The 20,583-nt window shown below is 40.0% G+C and overlaps 1 protein-coding gene across 1 annotated transcript; it reads right to left on the bottom strand.

Moving 5' to 3' along the window:
* Nucleotides 1-10,403: 10,403 nt before the first annotated feature.
* LOC139452885 (uncharacterized) lies at nt 10,404-19,362 on the bottom strand. Its single transcript, XM_071234522.1, has 6 exons — nt 19,252-19,362; nt 15,830-15,895; nt 15,322-15,432; nt 13,044-13,118; nt 12,694-12,835; nt 10,404-10,722 (listed from the first exon to the last, which is right to left on the bottom strand). Exons 1-6 carry the CDS (start codon nt 19,261-19,263, stop codon nt 10,613-10,615), a joined length of 516 nt encoding a protein of 171 aa, XP_071090623.1. The 5' UTR covers nt 19,264-19,362; the 3' UTR covers nt 10,404-10,612.
* Between the last annotated feature and the right edge of the window lie 1,221 nt (nt 19,363-20,583).

Genomic DNA, 20,583 nt, shown 5'->3' with positions numbered 1-20,583 from the left:
GACTCAAAACTAGCACAAAATGGAGTAGAAGGGAACATGGCAAACTTCATAGACAGCTTCCTGCAAGACAGGTCGCTATCAGTTAAAATAGGGAACAATCGATCTGATCCTTTGGCACTGGACAATGGCACGCCACAGGGCAGCATTATAAGCCCAACCCTGTTTAATATCATAATCAATGATCTTTTTGACCATGTCAACTCTCCTACCCAAACTTCTAAATTCGCTAAAGACGGAGCAATATGGGTAAAGCACAGAGATATTTCACAAATCAGAAAAAAAACTCCAGTCAGCCCTGGACGGGGTAGATCAATGGTGCAATAAATGGGGATTCACCCTTTCAAGTGAAAAAACTGTTGGAGTTCTATTCAAACGCCGGGGTAAAGATGCTATGATACCCCGTCTCTCCATAAAAGGCAAACCTATCAAATTCGAAAAATCTGCAATATTTCTTTGGGTGATCCGTGATCAACACCTCACTTGGCGCAAACATATAGAATATGTGGAAAACAGATGTCAAAAAGACCTGAACGTATTACGGGCAATTTCAGGCACATCTTGGGGCACATCGAGGGACACTCAGCTGGACCTCTACAAATCTCTTATCAGATCAAAAATTAACTATGGTTGTGAGGCTTTTCATTCAGCATCAAATACTGTCTTGAGGCGCCTAGACAGAATACAATACAAAGCCCTAATGCTGGCCACAGGCACCTCACGAGAAGCACTACAAGTAGAAACGGGAGAACTTCCATTGAAACTAAGAAGAGAGCAGGCAATATTATCGTTCTGGGGACGAACATCAAACCCTTTGGTTAAAAAGATATGGCAAGACAAAAACACTCGAGATGAAGCCCTAGCTCGAAAAAATCCCTCACTAAAGCCATCTGGGATATTAGTACGTGAACTTATTCGAAGTCACAATTGTGATGACATTCAGCCTCCAGTAAGTCACTACAAAGGGTTACACCCTCCCTGGACTTTAAAACCTCCCAAAGTTGACACTGCTTTAACATCAGAAGTCACTAAAAAAGAAAACCCAACCCTACTACGATCAGTAGCTGTCACTAAAATTCAAACTACCTGGGACAGCTGGGCCGATATATACACTGATGGATCCAAGAATCCTATCAACAACAGTGCTGGTTACTGGATCCATATCCACAGCTCCAAACCCCCAAAACATTCGGTTCTCCTGCCTGATGGTCAGTCAGTATTCACGGCTTAATTGGAGGCTTTTCATAATGCACTCAAACTCATACCGGAACTTCCGGAAGCAAAGGCAGTCGTCCTGTCAGACTCGCTAAGTGCACTTCAGGTCATCGGTGGCAGAAACTCAAACTCCAGGCCAAACACAGTCAACAATTCTCTACGAATATACAAAACTATCGGACCAAGGGCAACAGGTGGAGCTGTGTTGGATCCCCTCTCACATAGATATTCATGGAAATGAAAAATTAGACTCACTGGCCAAGCTAGCTCTAGACAAAGCGGATATATAGCCTATTCCCTTTAGTCAACTAGAGATAAAAAGCAAAATCAAAGCCTCCATAGCAGAAAGATGGCAAGCCAATGGGACGCAAGTAAGATCGGCAGATGGCTATACAAAATTCAACCCAAGGTCCAACAAAAGCCAAACTTATACTCAAATGAAAGGAAAATTGAAATTGCTATCTCACGCCTCAGACTCGGTCATAAAAAGCACTATGACAAGGTTTGTTCATCTTGCAATCAGGCTGAAACCATTGATCACGTGTCACTAGAATGTCAAGACCAAGCCCCAGCCCAGGCTAGGTTAAAACAAGAATTGCAGTTAGATCCGCTATCTGTCATAGATCTCCTAAAGCCAAGAGATGCAATAGCGAAGGCCAAAATAACTCCAAGGATAAAAATGAAATCATATCAATATAAGAAAATAGAAATCATATCAATACAAAAACAGAATTTATGTGAACACCAAACTCACAATAGATATGTGTTCCCCTTCGCACACACAGGAGTCCCAAAGAGGGACAGGTCAGCCGAAATTGCCTAGGCAGAAGGCGACCTCTTAAACACATAATGCAACAACAACATCTGTACATGACTTGCTTGATAACGGCGTTAGAATCTACACTGAAACGTCGCTCCTAAGTGTAATAAAGAAGTTGTTCATCCATATGTCTTATCCTTACTTAGATGTAGCACAATGGTGTTGGTTTTACCACGTAAGCTTCATACAGACCCCAACAAGCGTACAACCAACTCCATATAAACTATTAATATCCCCATCTAACGTACAACCAACACCATGTAAGCTACATGCATCCAGATCTAACGTACAACCCACACCATGTAAGCTACATGCATCCCCATCTAACGTACAACCAACTCCATGTAATCTACATACATCCAGATCTAACGTAAAACTAACACCATGTGAGCTACATGCATCCAAATGTAACGTACAGCCAACTCCATGTAATCTATATACATCCAGATCTAACGTAAAAGCAACATCATGTGAGCTACATGCATCCAGATATAACGTTCAACCAACTCCATGTAAGCTACATACATCCCCATTTAACATGCTACCAACTCCATGTAAGCTAAATACATCCCCATCTAACGTACAACCAATTCCATGTAACCTACATACATCCCCATCTAACGTACAACCAACTCCATGTAACCTACATCAATCCAGATCTAACGAACAACCAATTCCATGTAAGCTACATACATCTAGATCTAAAATACATCAAATCCCATGTAAGCTACATAAATCCAGATCTAACGTACAACCAACACCATGTAAGCTACATGCATCCAGATGTAACGTACAGCCAACTCCATGTAATCTACATACATCCAGATCTAACGTAAAACCAACATCATGTAAGCTACATGCATCCAGATGTAACGTGCAACCAACTCAATGTAAGCTATATACATCCAGATCTAACGAACAACCAACTCCATGTCAGCTAAATACATTCCCATCTAACATGCTACCAACTCCATGTAAGCTTCATACATCCCCATCTAACGTACAACCAATTCCATGTAAGCTACATACATCCCCATCTAACGTACAACCAACTCCATGTAACCTACATACATCCCCATCTAACGTACAACCAATTCCATGTAAGCTACATACATCCTCATCTAACGTACAACCAACTCCATGTAACCTACATACATGCCCATCTAACGTACAACCAACTCCATGTAACCTACATCAATCCAGATCTAACGAACAACCAATTCCATGTAAGCTACATAAATCCAGATCTAACGTACAACCAACACCATGTAAGCTACATGCATCCAGATGTAACGTACAGCCAACTCCATGTAATCTACATACATCCAGATCTAACGTAAAACCAACATCATGTAAGCTACATGCATCCAGATGTAACGTGCAACCAACTCAATGTAAGCTATATACATCCAGATCTAACGAACAACCAATTCCATGTAAGCTAAATACATTCCCATCTTACGTACAACCAATTCCATGTAAGCTACATACATCCCCATCTAACGTACAACCAACTCCATGTAACCTATATACATCCCCATCTAACGTACAACCAATTCCATGTAAGCTACATACATCCTCATCTAACGTACAACCAACTCCATGTAACCTACATACATGCCCATCTAACGTACAACCAACTCCATTTAACCTACATAAATCCCCATCTAACGAACAACCAACTCCAGGTAACCTACATATATATCCCCATCTAACGTACAACCAATTCCATGTAAGCTACATACATCCCCATCTAACGTACAACCAATTCCATGTAAGCTACATACATCCCCTTCTAACGTACAACCAATTAAATGTAAGCTACATACATCCACATCTAACGTACAACCAATTCCATGTAACCTACATACATCCCCATCTAACGTACAACCAATTAAATGTAACCTACATACATCCCCATCTAACGTACAACTAACTCCATGTAACCTACATACATGCAGATCTAACGAACAACCAATGCCATGTAAGCTACATACATCCCCATCTAACGAACAACCAACTCCATGTAACCTACATACATCCCCATCTAACGTACAACCAACTCCATGTAACCTACATATATCCCCATCTAACGAACAACCAACTCCATGTAACCTACATACATCCCCATCTAACGTACAACCAATTCCATGTAAGCTACATACATCCCCATCTAACGAACAACCAACTCCATGTAAGCTACATACATCCCCATCTAACGTACAACTAACTCCATGTAACCTACATACATCCAGATCTAACGAACAACCAATTTCATGTAAGCTACATACATCCCCATCTAACGAACAACCAACTCCATGTAACCTACATACATCCCCATCTAACGTACAACCAACTCCATGTAACCTACATACATCCCCATCTAATGTACAACCAATTCCATGTAAGCTACATACATCCCCATCTAACGTACAAACAACCCCATGTAATCTAAATACATCCCCATCTTACGTACAACCAACTCCATGTAAGCTACATACATCTCCATCTAACGTACTACCTACCAATGGGAACGTCATACATCACCCAACTTATATAGTAATTGCTGTCTGAATCAAACCTACCAGGACGCCTGAAGCTGTGGATTGGAACAATTCCAGTATATATATATTGCAGATCCACAACGTTTCAGAACCTGAAGGGTGAACAGCACACAGCCGCCATATTGGTGGCTTGTGTTGTCACTTCCTTGTTTATGGTGACTGTGTGTGCTTTGTCATCTACAAATAGGTACAGTGTCACATGAATGCATATTCGCGTTAGTATTTCAGAGGCAACAATGCATTTCAATCGTACCCGTGTCTATAACAACCGTACATGCAAGAACAGCTTTCACGTTTTGAGTACAAAGTGTCGAGCTACACGAAGCTACCCCGTGTTACTGGTGTTATCAGAGCGAGGCGTGTTCAAGTTTTTCTTTACTTGCGAGAAGCTGAATATCTGCACTTGTACACAGCAGACGTCATTCAACATATCGTTTTCTAAGCTTGAACTAAATCACTAACACATTGTCGTGTCACAGGAATGTCTGGTCTATCGATCACGCGATTGTCTAGTTTGTTCAAAGGCAACCGTCGCATGGCTGGAATACCGATGTGTCAAGCTAAAAATATTTACTTTTTTTATGCAAATTGTGTGAATGGCGGGTGCTTCCGGTAGGGCATGACATGTTTAGCGAACACCTGGTGTCATCATTGATTTTCAGTGGTCCATCCATATAGTTTTCACATATATTTTGTCCTTTATTCTCTTAACGTAATATTTACAGAGATTTATATCAAACCTTGAGGCGACCGTCAAGCTACCGAGGATTGAGGGGTCAAAATTATGACTTTCGCCGCACTTGGCAATATTCCAGCTATTAGTCTGGTCATTCTGTAATTTAACCTCAAGAAAATTGCAACAGAATATTTTACGACTGTTTCCTTTTAATTGAATGTATTTGAGTTTGTATTAAAAAGTCTACCAAAATCAACCTTCGGGAAAATGGTTAATTCCTGCATCAAAAAAGATAAAAGCCAACGAGGAGAATATGGCATCTACGGGCCGCCGTACATCAAGAAGAGCTCGCACAGGGAGATAATTCGTAATGATCCTGCTAGTGACTTGGAAAATATTCAGAAAAAAAACAACGATAACGGAGCCGTATTATTTCATGGTAAGTTAACAAATACACATTTATTTAAAAATGTAATTAATAATGATGAAAATAATAGCAGTTGGCTTCCAATATACTTCTTACATGCCCATCAACCATAAATTGTGTAGCATCGTCTGCTATGTAACTACGGCCGCACCAGCAGAGAACATGTGTGTTAAACACGACCGAGAACCATATTCCTGTCTTTTATAAATTCATCAAACATTGTTACAATTATTAGAAACAAAATCATGTGAAAAATTATATCGAAAAGTGGACCCTCCTTGATAAAATAAAAAATGTATGGAAGCCCATGAGTGAAATGTATGGAACCAGGAAAATTCAGCAAATGCAGATGTAATTACTTGAAATATATAGGAATTTAAACAACTTTACTCTCTTTTGGCACGATGCTGTAGGACATTTTCTTCTTTCAGAATTACGGCTACCATTCTGGAACGGCATGATCTCAGACAACAGCGCCAGTGGATTCTGTCTCCGTTTCTTGACTTGAAACTAAATTTGTAGCAGGATTAGACCAAATACTGTCCCCAAAGATTGTTTGGAATACAGCGAGGCACTTGTGTGTTTATTCGCCGAAGGCCCGGGTTCGATTCCCCACATGGGTGCAATGCGTGAAGCCGATTTCTGGTGTCCCTCGGGGCAATCTCATTAAAATCAAATCTTTGTACTCGCTACCGCCAAACAAAGATCTGAGGACATCCCATTAGGGGTCGCGTCAGAACGACCTTTCATCCGACCAGTCAGAGCGTCGCTTACCAGATCATGAAAGTGACAGTCGGAACTTGTTTTCTAATCATGCAACCACGAAATATTTGACATGGGGTATTCCGAACGACGGTTAAGTGTTTTATGATTATATTCATACAATCTAGGCCATCTATAAGCCATTCCAGAGTGTTCTTCTTATCAGTTTTAATTTTTTTAATCGAGAATACGTCAAAATATGTTTCGAAGCGTAGTCGCCAGTTTGAAACTAGTGTCGTAAAGCTCGAGAAAGCTGATTGGCCAAAATCATTTCATTGGTCGGTCAAAATTCGAGAAAGGTCGTTCTGACGTGACCCGTAATGGGATGTCCTCAGATCTTTGTTTAGCGGTGGCGAGAACTAAGATCTGATTTTAATAAGATTGCTCTCGGGGGCACGGGTGGCCCAATCGTCTAAGGCGCCGCGATTCGCTGTGCAGAGTTGCGTCCCTTGGTCACCCCAGAAACCTATGATTGTGGGTTCGAATCCCTGTTCGCCCCGATTACGTTTCTAGGTTTGTCAGCACCATACCCGTGCTCGTGGGTTTCACCGAAGAGGTAAACGTCTGAGACCTGCATCACTTCGGGCTTTCCTTCCACATTAAGCTGACACACCGTGATATAACTGGAATACTGTTAAAAGCGGCGACAAACCCAACTCACTCACTCAGGTGTCCCCCGCCTTGATATAACTGAAATATTGCTAAAAGCGGCGTAAAACCATACTAACTCACTCACTTGAGCGTTTGCCATATTGCTATGCTATGCAATAGTCTATGATTATCTTGTACTTATACTCCAATTGAATAGATTTGCTCACTAAAATAAATGAATCTATAGTCAGTATAGCCTGTGTTCACTCAGCGTATCAGCGACAGTAATAGGTAACCGGCTGACATTAGTTTCGCCGGGGCCCCTTTCACCAGAATAGACTATAGTCGGCCAACTACCCATGCGTTACCAAGTTGCAGTTCTTTATGATATTAACATATTTATTTCCATAAAAGGAGGGATTGGCAAACAAGCAAATTTTGCTTATCTGAATGCCTCTCCAAAACATGATACACATACAAATTATAATGTATTAAAGTGATATGAGAAAGAGCATACATGATATAATTAACATTAAAGATGATTATTGTTCTGTAAATGTTTTATTACTGGATTATCTTTCGAAACTACAGCTACGTTATATTATTTACATCTAGCACAACAACATCACAGTATCATATATACTTGCCGTAAAAGGCGACTGTGCTTGTCGTTAAAGGCGACTACTAACGGGATCGGGTGGCCAGACTCGCTGACTTGGTTGATGCATGTCATCGATCCCAATTGCGTGGATCGCTGCTCATGATGTCAATCACTGGATTGTCTGGTCCAGACTCGATTATTTACTGGCCGCAATAGCTGCAATATTGCTGAGTGAGGCATTATACAACAACAACAAAATTAATATCTGGAAATACAGCAACCAATATATTTACTTAAACGAATGAGTGATCAACTATCAGTAGTTGTGAATAAGCATCGGAGTTTATAAAAGTTGGGATTTATACGACAATAGTTTGGTAATAATTTTCTTTCAAATCTATAACAAGTATACTGGAACATATGATATTCATTTCCCCTTGTACACGAGTCACAATTCGGGCAGAGTCTCAATCCAAGGAACATTCTGCCACGACCCGTTTCTACGGACAAAATAGTAGTGCTTGTACGAAATTGTAAAACTTGTATTGAAGGACACTTGACTAAACAAAACCATCCATTGCCTTTGGAATTATATAAACGTCAAAACTTGCATCCAAATAACATAAAATAGCAAATATAACAGTCGGAGGCTTGGAGGCTTGCTCATTGTTACCTCAGACTGTCACTAGCTACAATTATTGTAGGCTATGTATGACTGCTCCTCTTCCCCCCCCCCCCCCCCCCCCCCCCCCCCCCACACACACACACACAATTAGGTGATTTCTTCCACAATTAGTATATTAAGTTCTCAAAATGATATATGAAGTGTGATTATCTTACATTTGAATATAATATGTATGACTTCATTCCAATATTTGAAAATCTATGGCAACATTTAACTTCTCGGCCACTCTTCATATATGTCCTCTATTTGACCTTGAACTATTATAATGAATTAAATTGTCCCTGTGATATTTTTTATAAAGTAAATAAAAGTTGTATACCCAGATCGTTCTTTAATTTAGTTATATTAGAAAGAAAACTATAATAAATTTGAATCTCTTCCATCCTACAAATATCCAAGAATACGAAAATACGAATTATGTAGACCTATATCTTGTGACCTTGAGAAAGGTCATTCCCATGAGTTAATTTTGGTAGACTTTTTTTTCCTGGAAGCTGACATGCTACCAAATAACATAAAGTATGAATTAATTCTGTTGCAATTTTCTTTAGGTTGGCCATTTATTTCGACCAAAATGACCAGACTATATATGATGGGGGTCTGTAAATAATCGAGTCTTGACCAGACAATTCAGTGATTTACATCATGCGCATCGATCCACGCAATAGGGATACGATGACATACGTCAGGGAGCCTGACCACCCAATCTCGTTAGTCGCTTCTTATGACAAGCATGATTGTCTTTTACGGCTGGAGGGCGCGATTCGCACTGCAGAGTTGTGTCCCTTGGGCACGCCAGAGACCTATGATTGTGGGTTCGAATCCCGATTCGCCCCGATTATGTTTCTAGGTTTGTCAGCACCATACCCGTGCTCGTGGGTCTCAACGAAGTGGTAAACGTCTGAAACCTGCATCACTTCGGGGTTTTCTCCCACATTAAGCTGACACGCCGTGATATAACTGGAATACCGTTAAAAGTGGCGTTAAACCAAACTCACTCACTCACTCTTTTACGACAAGCATGGGTTGCTGAAGACCTAGTCTATGACATGACCTCTCAAAACCAATGAAGATGAACCTTTTAACACCCACTTGACTGCTGCTGTAGAGGCTGATCAAAGGTCAGACTCTTTGTTCAACCACGTGATGGTGGATGAGGAGAGTGCGGATGCAATAACCATTTATTACTATGTCCGTTTCCCACTTTCTCCTTGCCATGGATCAAGCTTAGACACAAGTGAATGTGTACGGTTAATTTTGTTCTGATCTGTTTTGTTAAGTCCTCAAAGACGGCGGTGTAGCATCATGGTTAAAGTGTTACCTCTTCACGCCTAAAGACTGGGTTCCATTCCCAAATGCCTCCCACCGTGCTGTTGCTATAATACTGCTTAAAAGCGCCGTAAAACTTTATTCGTTCGTTCGTCCATCGTTCCAGCTATACGACGGTGTTGTGTAAATAATCGAGTCTGGGTCAGACAATCCAATGATTGACATCATGAGCATCGATCCACGCATTTTCAAAACAATACACAAACTAAGTTACTTTTTTATGCAAATTGATGGAATGTTGGGTGCTGCCGGCGGGGAGGGGCATATTTGCCCTTTTTCGCAAGCACATGGTGTCATCGACGATTCTCAGCGGCCCATTCACCATATAGACTGCATGTGATTCCAGGCTTCTTTGTATTTGGAGGCTGCATTAGGACCTAGTAGAATTAACTTTTAGGCAGTAGTGTAGTAGCCATAAATGATTTGATGGATCACAAAGTAAACCTTTGTGCATATGTATTTCAAACCAAGACGTGGCGTTTAATATCATGACAAGTGAAAAGACTTTTAATGTGTTGGCGTTGATGTGTGTAAAAATTCTTAATCAGCTGCTTTTATCAAATATTGTAAAACATTTTCAACTCGAACACCATCAGCTCGACATATCGCTTAAGACGACGTAGGTAATGGTCTAATACAGAAATGTGGATAATGTCGATGGTCTCAAGAACCCCAACTAAACGAGAACGAATTGTGCTATGAAAAAAAGTATTGAAAAAAAGAAACACAACTCATCTTTTCAGTTTACGTCTTTATTTCCGTTTAACGCCGGTTCTCACAAATGCAAAACATGCCATCTCTTCATCTTTGGCCATGATAAGAAGCAATTTCAATACAGATAGTAAGCACAATTACAAATAATCTACACAAGAGGAAGTCTTGAAAATTCACAGATTATTATGGCAGCTTTGAGTTTGGCCTGGCATGTGTCAATAATTTGATTCCTCAGCAGAAAAACAAATATCTACAATATCTGTACCATCTGTAAAACCACCCAGATCGGATTCTAAAGTAATAGCAACGGTAAAAGTAGCCGCAACCTCTCTTCTTTCTACCTGTAAAGAGAATAAAATACATCTTAATACCAAAGTGAGTGAGTGAGTTAGTGAATATTGCTTAACGCCGCATCAGCAATTTTGCAGCCATTCGCGGCGACAATAACATTATTTTCCGAGGAACATTGTTTCAATAAATATCTCAACTTTATCATATGCTTTATATGGGATATAAAAAGACTTTTACGAAGAGATTATGTACGCAACTAAGCAAGGCCACCGCGGCGCATACGCAAGACGTCAAACTGCGCGGTCAGGGGCAGGCCATTTGATATTAAGGGTGGGGGTGGTGAGGGATAACCCCTTATATGTGATCAATTCATCATATGGAGAGAGAATGTTACCATTTTCCACTGTTCACTAAAACGTAGGTGATTTTAAGACAGTACATTGAAAAAACATTGTAATGTAACAAAAGACAAATTTTTACACCATGTGCAAAACAGTTTGCTGAATAATGAGCCTGCTTCAGTACCCACATCAGTGGAACTTGAGTTTGAATTGAAACTTTGGCTGCTCTTACAGCAGGTCAACTTACAAAGATATGGGTATAAAATAACGATGTACACCCAAACCGCTGGACAGTAGCATGCCACGATTACCTTGCCCCTACACCAGAAAGAACAACTGTTGGTGTTGTTGTTTTTTGTTTATCATCCAAAACTGGCTCCCACGAGAGATATCGCTTGGGGGAGATATAGAGGTTAACATGCGAGTGTGTTTGGGGATGGTAAGTATCCTGCATTAGGAATAAACACTGTATTTAGCGAGCCTTGGCGAGCTAAATATATAGCGTTTATTCCTAATACAGGATATTTACCATCCCCAAACACACAAGCGTGATAACCTCTTTATCATATAATTTATTCTTTAATTATGTGCTTTAAAATCGCTTTCCCTCTCTCACAAACATTACCGAAACATTGCGAGTTTTCCTGGAATGCGCGCATTAATATTTATTACGTCACAGGGTAAGTTGCCTTTCGAGGCAATCCATCGGTCTTTCCGCTAGAGTAACTGCCCTTTGTCAAAGGGAAGCTACTCTAACTCTAGTCTATGAGACGTCACAGCCACGGTCAGACGTTGTTGACAGTCGGACTGTCCTTTCATAACGTTAAGAAGTGTAGTCAGATGTACACACAGCGACAAAACGAAACAAGGTACAGTTCAAACATATTTCGGCGGAATCCAACCATTTTGATTTGTGGAGATGGTTTCAAGCCACGGAGGTCTACAAGCACAGATATTGTTACTGATCCCGCTTGGCTAGGCCTCGTGCCCTCGCCAAATTGTTTCGAAATTTATATCTCCAAAGTTGCCAAAACTTATAAAGTGCCTTAGCTACGTCACAGTTAGACACTGATTTTCAGTATATTAGACTGTTCGGTTGATAATGATAGCAATTATAACTGTAGTTTATCCATATTCAAGATGGTTAATTCTGACTCGATCGCCGAATGACGAGGGCGACGCCATGTTTGTTTATAAACAGTGAAAGTAGTCCTACTTGACCTTGATATTTGCATCTCTATCCGCATATGACCCCAACGGATATCGTTTTTATTCGTTGGCTTTATCCTGCCGTGAAACCTACCCATTATATGATAACAAGCAATATCTATACTGTGGGTATCGCTGCAATGAAATTGCATCACAATGCTTTGAAGACCATTGTGACGTCATTGGTTACCTTGACGTCACAATCAAATGACATCACTAATGGCTCTGGTACTGAAGCTGTTAGCAGTACTTTTTACACTTAAGACACTGCTTATTACTTTATACAAACTGAAAAAGTATGAAGAATGATGTTGATAAAAGAGTTGATAAAAGTGGAAAAAAATCCTCGGCAAGCCTCGGAGTTTTCCCACGTTTATCAACTCGTGTTGATATATTTGATATCAAAAGACACGAGGGTGAGATTCTCTATTTATCGCTGCACTCGAGACAATCGAGCAGCGATACACGTACCTGTGGCTGGGTCACTTGCTTCCGGCAACAGCTCATAGATTGAGCGACCAGCACACTCGGGGACCAGAGCGACGATGGCGTTAGATACTTCCACACTGGCCTCTGCTCTGACATCTGTCTCAGTTGCCTCCACGTAGTCAATCTGTTGACAGTATGATTGATGCAATAAAACGCAAACCCTTTCCATAATGATAAGAAATCACTCCGTTGTACGATTCCGAGAATGATAAGCATTTGCTTGTGAATCACAGTCGAATGGATTATAAAGTGAGGCGTTGGATGGAGAAAAAAAAGGTAATGACCAACATATCAATTATTTCAAAAGTGTGAATAATGTTTTATGTACATACTCCATCTGGTAAGGCGACCGAACGTTGAATGTAGCACGAGGATTTGTCGTTTCCAAGTTGTATCACCGACAAGGTCTGTGAAATAAAAATTGCATTTCACATAAGTATTAATTCCATGTGTACTAAACAGAAAGGGGAGGGGTTGATGAGAGGATGTACGCTTTTGTTTCTGCATGGAAAAATAGATTTCGAGGTTTCTTCACTAAACCTCATTTAACATGACGTCATTTACGTATGCAGGGACATGAGGCGGAAGCTCCAAACCGACCCGTGAAGGTACGGGGACATACATCAATCAAGTCAGCGAACCTGACCACCCGATCCCGTTAGTCGCCTCTTACAGCAAGCATGGGTTGCTGAAGACCTATTCTACCCCGGATCTTCACAGGTCTCTTCAGTTTGAAAGTGACCTGCTATGGATACTGGTACATGTATGGATACTGGTACATGTATGGATACTTGTATCTGATGGATACTGGTACATGTATGGATACAGGTACATGTATGGATACTGGTACATGTATGGATACTGGTATCTGATGGATACTGGTACATGTATGGATACAGGTACATGTATGGATACTGGTACATGTATGGATACTGGTACATGTATGGATACTGGTATCTGATGGTTACAGGTACATGTATGGATACTGGTGCATGTATGGATACTGGTACATGTATGGATACTGGTACATGTATGGATACAGATACATGTATGGATACTGGTACATGAAACTGGTACATGTATGGATACAGGTACATGTATGGATACTGGTACATGTATGGATACAGGTACATGTATGGATACTGGTACATGTATGGATACTGGGACATGTATGGATACTGGTGCATGTATGGATACTGGTACATGAAACTGGTACATGTATGGATACTGGTACATGTATGGATACTGGTACATGTATGGATACTGGTACATGTATGGATACTGGTGCATGTATGGACACAGGTACATGTATGGATACTGGTACATGTATGGATACTGGTACATGTATGGATACAGATACATGTATGGATACAGGTACATGTATGGATACTGGTACCTGATGGATACTGGTACATGTATGGACACAGGTACATGGATGGATACTGGTACATGTATGGATACTGGTACATGTATGGATACAGGTACATGTATGGATACTGGTGCATGTATGGATACTGGTACATGTATGGATACTGGTACATGTATGGATACTGGTGCTTGTATGGATACTGGTACATGTATGGATACAGGTACATGTATGGATACTGGTGCATGTATGGATACAGGTACATGTATGGATACTGGTACATGTATGGATACTGGTGCATGTATGGATACTGGTACATGTATTGATACTGGTACATGTTTGATACTGGTACATGTATGGATACAGCCACATGTATGGATACTGGTACATGTATGGATACTGGTACATGTATGGATACAGGTACATGTATGGATACAGATACATGTATGGATACTGGTACATGTATGGATACTGGTACATGTATGGATACTGGTACATGTATGGATACTGGTACATGTATGGATACAGATACATGTATGGATACTGGTACATGTATGGATACTGGTACATGTATGGATACTGGTACATGTATGGATACATATACATGTATGGATACTGGTACATGTATGGATACAGATACATGTATGGATACTGGTACATGTATGGATACAGATACATGTATGGATACTGGTACATGTATGGATACTGGTGCATGTATGGATACTGGTGCATGTATGGATACAGATACATGTATGGATACAGATACATGTATGGATACTGGTGCTTGTATGGATACAGATACATGTATGGATACTGGTACAAGTATGGATACAGATACATGTATGGATACTGGTGCATGTATGGATACAGATACATGTATGGAAACTGGTACATGTATGGATACAGATACATGTATGGATACTGGTACATGTATGGATACTGGTGCATGTATGGATACTGGTGCATGTATGTATACATATACATGTATGGATACTGGTACATATATGGATACTGGTGCATGTATGGATACTGGTGCATGTATGGATACAGATACATGTATGGATACTGGTACATGTATGGATACAGATACATGTATGGATACTGGTGCATGTGTGGATACTGGTGCATGTATGGATACAGATACATGTATGGATACTGGTACATGTATGGATACTGGTACATGTAGACTCAAAAGTAAATACATAGTAGTATCGTATCGTACCACTTGCATCAAATACTCTCACCTCGTTTGCATAATACTGTATGTCAATCAGGGTTCCGTTGGTGTCCCTCGTTTCCGTAGTGGAGCCGCACGTGGTTGCTTGAATGTCAGCCTCAAGATTCACAACGGAGCACTGTCACAAAAAAACCACGCTATGTGACAGGGTTTTGGAATTCATGTCAAATATATGACACAGTCTCTGAGCTAAAACGTACAAGTAAATTAGATAACTGTCTGTTGAAAGGTGCCCATTTCAGAGAGTCAGTTTGTTGGATTCATCACTGTGTTCCATAAATATCTCGACGTGGCCGTTTAACGTGGAAGAAGGACCAAAGTGTGGTTGAATTTTGGTGAAACCCGCGGTCTTAGGGTGAATCTTGGATTCGAACCCATAATTACTATTTGAGAGGCATCGTCACGTAGATGGTATCTATCGTAAGATTTTGTCTCACCACTATGACATCAGTACTTTCCGATGACATTCAGTTCTCGTTAGATACTTTATACTTTTCAAAGGACTTCATACTTACGTTTCGGATCACAGGTATACCGAAACAGCCATTGATGCTAATGGCAACAAGAGTCAGGATTGCAACCTGAAAAATATAAACAATTTGTTATATACTCTAGCGTGAAAGACTTAGTTTCCAGAAGTTGAGAAAAGTGATATTTTCATTGCAGTAAACTTAACACTTGAGTTTCACTGCAGTGAACATAACACTTTGAGTGAGTGAGTGAGTATGGTTTTACGCCGCTTTTAGCAATATTCCAGCAATAACACGGCGGGGAACACCAATATGGGCTTCACACATTGTACCCATGTTGGGAATCGAACCCGTGTCTTTGGCGTGACGAGCGAACGTTTTAACCACTAGGCTACCCGATCGTCCCCGTAAATGACTAGCCCGTACACAAACTGTTGACGTTCGTCTTACGTTAGTTCCACATTGTCAAGGCAAAATAATGACGGATAAAGATGATTTTGTAAATAATCAATCAAAATGTATGATAAAGAATTATCGTGACCCTTAATATTTTTCATACTTTTGTTTATATTTTTTTGTAAGATTTTGCAAACACGAAACTACTTTTTAAGTCGCAAATACAAGGGATGGTGAACCGTCCCTGTGTGTCAGGTAGGGAAAATTTACGTTTCAGGGTTTAACATTTGTAATGAACAATTCCGGTAGACAACTGCACAAAAAGTATATAATGAATAAGATAGTCCATATGCCTCGTGAAATGTCATGTTTCTCGCACCTCGTGACGGGGTAAAAGGTGATATTTTAAAATATCTCCTTGCCCCCCGTCACTCGATGAGAGAAACATGATGTTTCACTCGACACATGAAATATCCTCTATATGTAAATTATTGTTGTTAGATAATTGCATGTAAAGAGTTACACTTACACTTGAGAGTTCAAATAAAGGTTTAGGCAAACCAATGACAAAATAAGGATTATATGATGCGCCGAATATTTCAGACCTTACCCTAATTGCTATTATTAAGGTATCTGTAACGAAATCAATAATGAAAAGACCAATTTTGGAGAAACAAGCCTTGTCTTACTTGACAATAGTTTCTTTGTTGTTTAACGCTGCACTTAACAATATTCCAGCTTTATGACAGCGGTCTGTAAATAATCGAGTCTGGACCAGACAATCCAGTGATTGACAACATGAGCACCGACCCACTTAATTGGGATACGATTGCATGCATCAACCAAGTCAGCGAGTGCCCAATCACGTTTGTTGCCTCTTACGACAAGCATGGGGTTACTGAAGACCTATTGCAATCTCATTAAAATCAGACCTTTTTTTTCGCTACCGCTAAACAAAGATCTGAGAACATCCCATTACGGGTCACGTCAGAACGACCTTTCGCGAATTTTGACCGACCAATGAAATGACTGACAGGAAATCGACATTTGCCAATCAGAAGGCAGCTTTCTCGAGCTTTACGACACTAGTTTCAAACTGGCGACTACGCTTCGAAACATATTTTGACGTATTCCCGATTAAAAAAATTAAATCTGATAAGAACACTCTGGAATGGCTTACAGATGGCCTAGATGGTATGGCTATAATCATAAAACCCGTAACTGTCGTTCGGAATACCCTCTGTTAAATATCTCGTGGTTGCATGATTAGAAAACACATTCCGACTGTCACTTTAATAATCTGGTAAGCGACGCTCTGATTGGTTGGATGAAAGGTCGTTCTGACGTGACCCTAAATGGGATGTCCTCAGATGTTTGTGTAGCGATAACGAGAACAAAGATCTGATTTGAATGAGACTGGACCTATTGTACCCGGGATCTTCACGGGTCATGGACCTCCGTCATATTGCTGTAACCATAACCCTGGGGCTCACATATTTTATGTTTATACAACCTACACACGCTTCTTCCATTCCCCTGGTTCTTGCGTTCTTAAATACCCAACCTTGATTTTCATTTACATTATACCGATCAAACAAACGTCGGGATAAGGAAGACGGAAATGGGTAAGGGAGGTAACTCGTAATGCCTAGAAACCAAAGTCACCGCACGTTTTAATGGACATGAAGGCAGTCTTACTGACTGTCGCGCTAAACAACAACCACACATTCAGAGCAGAAGAGTCTATAACATAATATTTTGCCTGTGTCCCGTAGCATGATAACGGTGCATAGACTATGTGAAAATAAGCAATTCGAGTTCTTTAACAGAGATGTGAATTTAAAGAAATTGGGATTGACATATTACTATTCAGGGATATACTTAGTCCTTAATATTGATTAAAACGGACATACAAAGCAAAGTGATATTCATCCACAATGTCATTCAGTGCGCACCTTTGACAAATGCGTTTCTCTCTTTTAATGCTCATGTAGCGCCCAGTTTCATTAAATCGGTCATGTGAACAACATCGAAATCTTGCTAAGGAAACCCGGAATCTTTTAACATTTAAACATTATAAATACTGTTCTTGATATAAATCAGTTTTTACCATTTTGTTTGATTCATATACAGATAAAGACCAGTTTTGTTAAAATGTATCCTTTGTGTCAATTATCTAATGAAATGAGATTGACATTGTACATTTTGTTCACACCAGCCATACATAGCCATAGCAAACGGAAAACAGCAAGTCGTACACGTCTGTTACCCAATTTCGTTTTCCAATTTTTATCAAAGATTTCCTTCACAAAACATTTTTTTCGGGAACCTATTAGATGTCATATCCTATCGTCCTAACCAATATAAGCTATAAATTAATTGGAAATCTCCCACAATCACCATACACCAAAAAACATAAGGTATATTAACCTTATCACCAAGACATTTCATGCAGGTTTACAAATGTACTTTTTCTATTATCTTAAGCTATTACTGAGCTTCCAGATCGCTCCCTATAGTAGTATCGAACGTATCTTTAAATCAACTATCTTGAAGAACGATTTGTAAGTAATATTTCCAAGAGTATAATTTGGTTTCAACACACCAATTAGTACCGTTTGAGCTTGCGTCGATGCTTGCTTTGCATGCATAGACCAGTAAATTGATTTGTAAAATATACACCTAAATACTTGTAGAAAAGGGTAGTTTCTAGGTGTGCCCCTTAGTAAAACTCCTGAAAACCAGTAATGAATACCCGATCCATCCCTTACACAGCTCTTGACACCACATCCAACCCTACCCAATCCCATCCATGCAGTGACATGCCGGCCTAACCAAAACTATTACTTCCCAAACAAGGCGACAACTTGGAGTTTAGTAAAAAAGCACTGTTCTTCATGACTTACGTAAATGTAAAGGTCTTTGCGCAATCACGATCTCAATAAACAGTGAAAAGTCCATACTGGATTTTATCTGGGAACGGTTTTAAACTTGTTCAAGAATTCCACAGAGCAATAAAGAAAATAATAGAAATAGAAGCAGAAAATAATGAAAATATGAATAAAACCAACCTTGGCCATCATGGTGAAGCTTTCTGGGAGATTTGTGCACGACTTCTCTGCTGGGCGACTGGTTTCACGACTTCTCTGCTGGGCGACCAGTTGTCGATCCAAGGTGATTTTCTCAATTCTGCGTTCCCTTTATATACTCTTTAACTTAAAATCCCCATCTGCACCCTCCACCTGAAATCAACCAATGATCTGATCCCACTTCTTCCTGGTTCCCGAAAAAATTGTCGTCTTTGTAATCCACAAACTGGATCTTACTGAGTAAAACCGGTTTGCACCGCTTAGAACAGTTTACAGCTACTTGCCATACAGCCACCCAGTTAAAGTACACGACTTGACATCATTTTATGTCAAGGACAAACGACCTTCCTTGTATCGTCATGTATCAATATGTCTGTCAATTATTTCCCATTCCAGAAACCAGAATATGCAAAATGTGAAATCTATTTGTCATTGAAAATTTATCAAATAATTCCCATTTTTCTCAAATTCCCTCTTGCATTCGCTGTTGGTTTGACTGGATGATATTCGAGTATTCATGCTTTTTTGATTATTCAATTTCCGAATGAAATACACGAGGGAGTGTTACTTAACTCCGTACTGATGAAGAAGATACACGTGTGGGTTGTATCTCACCTACCTGTCATGGCCTGACAGCGATAGAAACTAAGTGTTTTACTCCACTAGTCCCTATAATGATAACATACAACAAAACCCACAAAAATGGCAAATTTCTACTAGTCCTTATGATACCTTAACTATTGAGCAGTTTGGCAAGGACTATAGGACTGGTGCCAATTTCTAACACTGCCTGATCACTAGATCCATTAAAAGTCCTCTAACCTAGTGGAGCTTGGAGTTAGAATAGGTCCACAAGCACCCAGATGGCCTAAGTGGCGACCGCATGGGTCCGGCTCTGTGGATTGTGTGTTTTCGTACCCCAACGGCGTCGATCGTTGCTCGTGAACTGAACCCATGCCTGTGGTATAGTCGGAATCGACACAGCTTTTAGCAGGGATTTTCTTATGACAATGGAAAGAGTTTTGTTGCTTATATTCATTTACTATATGGATTGTCAGTTTCAGATTATTTACAGGCCGTCGTCAAAAAGGTGAAACCGGAATTTTTTAACATTTAAACATTATAAATACTGTTCTTGATATAAATCAGTTTTTACCATTTTATTTAATTTATTTACAGATGGAGACCAGTTTTGTTTAGATGTATCTTTGTGTCAATTATCTAATGAAATGAGATTGACATTGTACATTTTGTTCACACCAGCAATACATAGCCATAGCAAACGGAAAACAGCAAGTCTTTCACGTCTGTTAC

The sequence above is a fragment of the Haliotis cracherodii genome, unplaced genomic scaffold, assembly GCF_022045235.1.
Source record: "Haliotis cracherodii isolate W230 unplaced genomic scaffold, xgHalCrac1.p SCAF_9, whole genome shotgun sequence".
Classification (NCBI taxonomy): domain Eukaryota; kingdom Metazoa; phylum Mollusca; class Gastropoda; order Lepetellida; family Haliotidae; genus Haliotis; species Haliotis cracherodii.
Note: the sequence above shows the minus strand (reverse complement) of the source record. Positions and strands in the feature narration are given on the sequence as shown.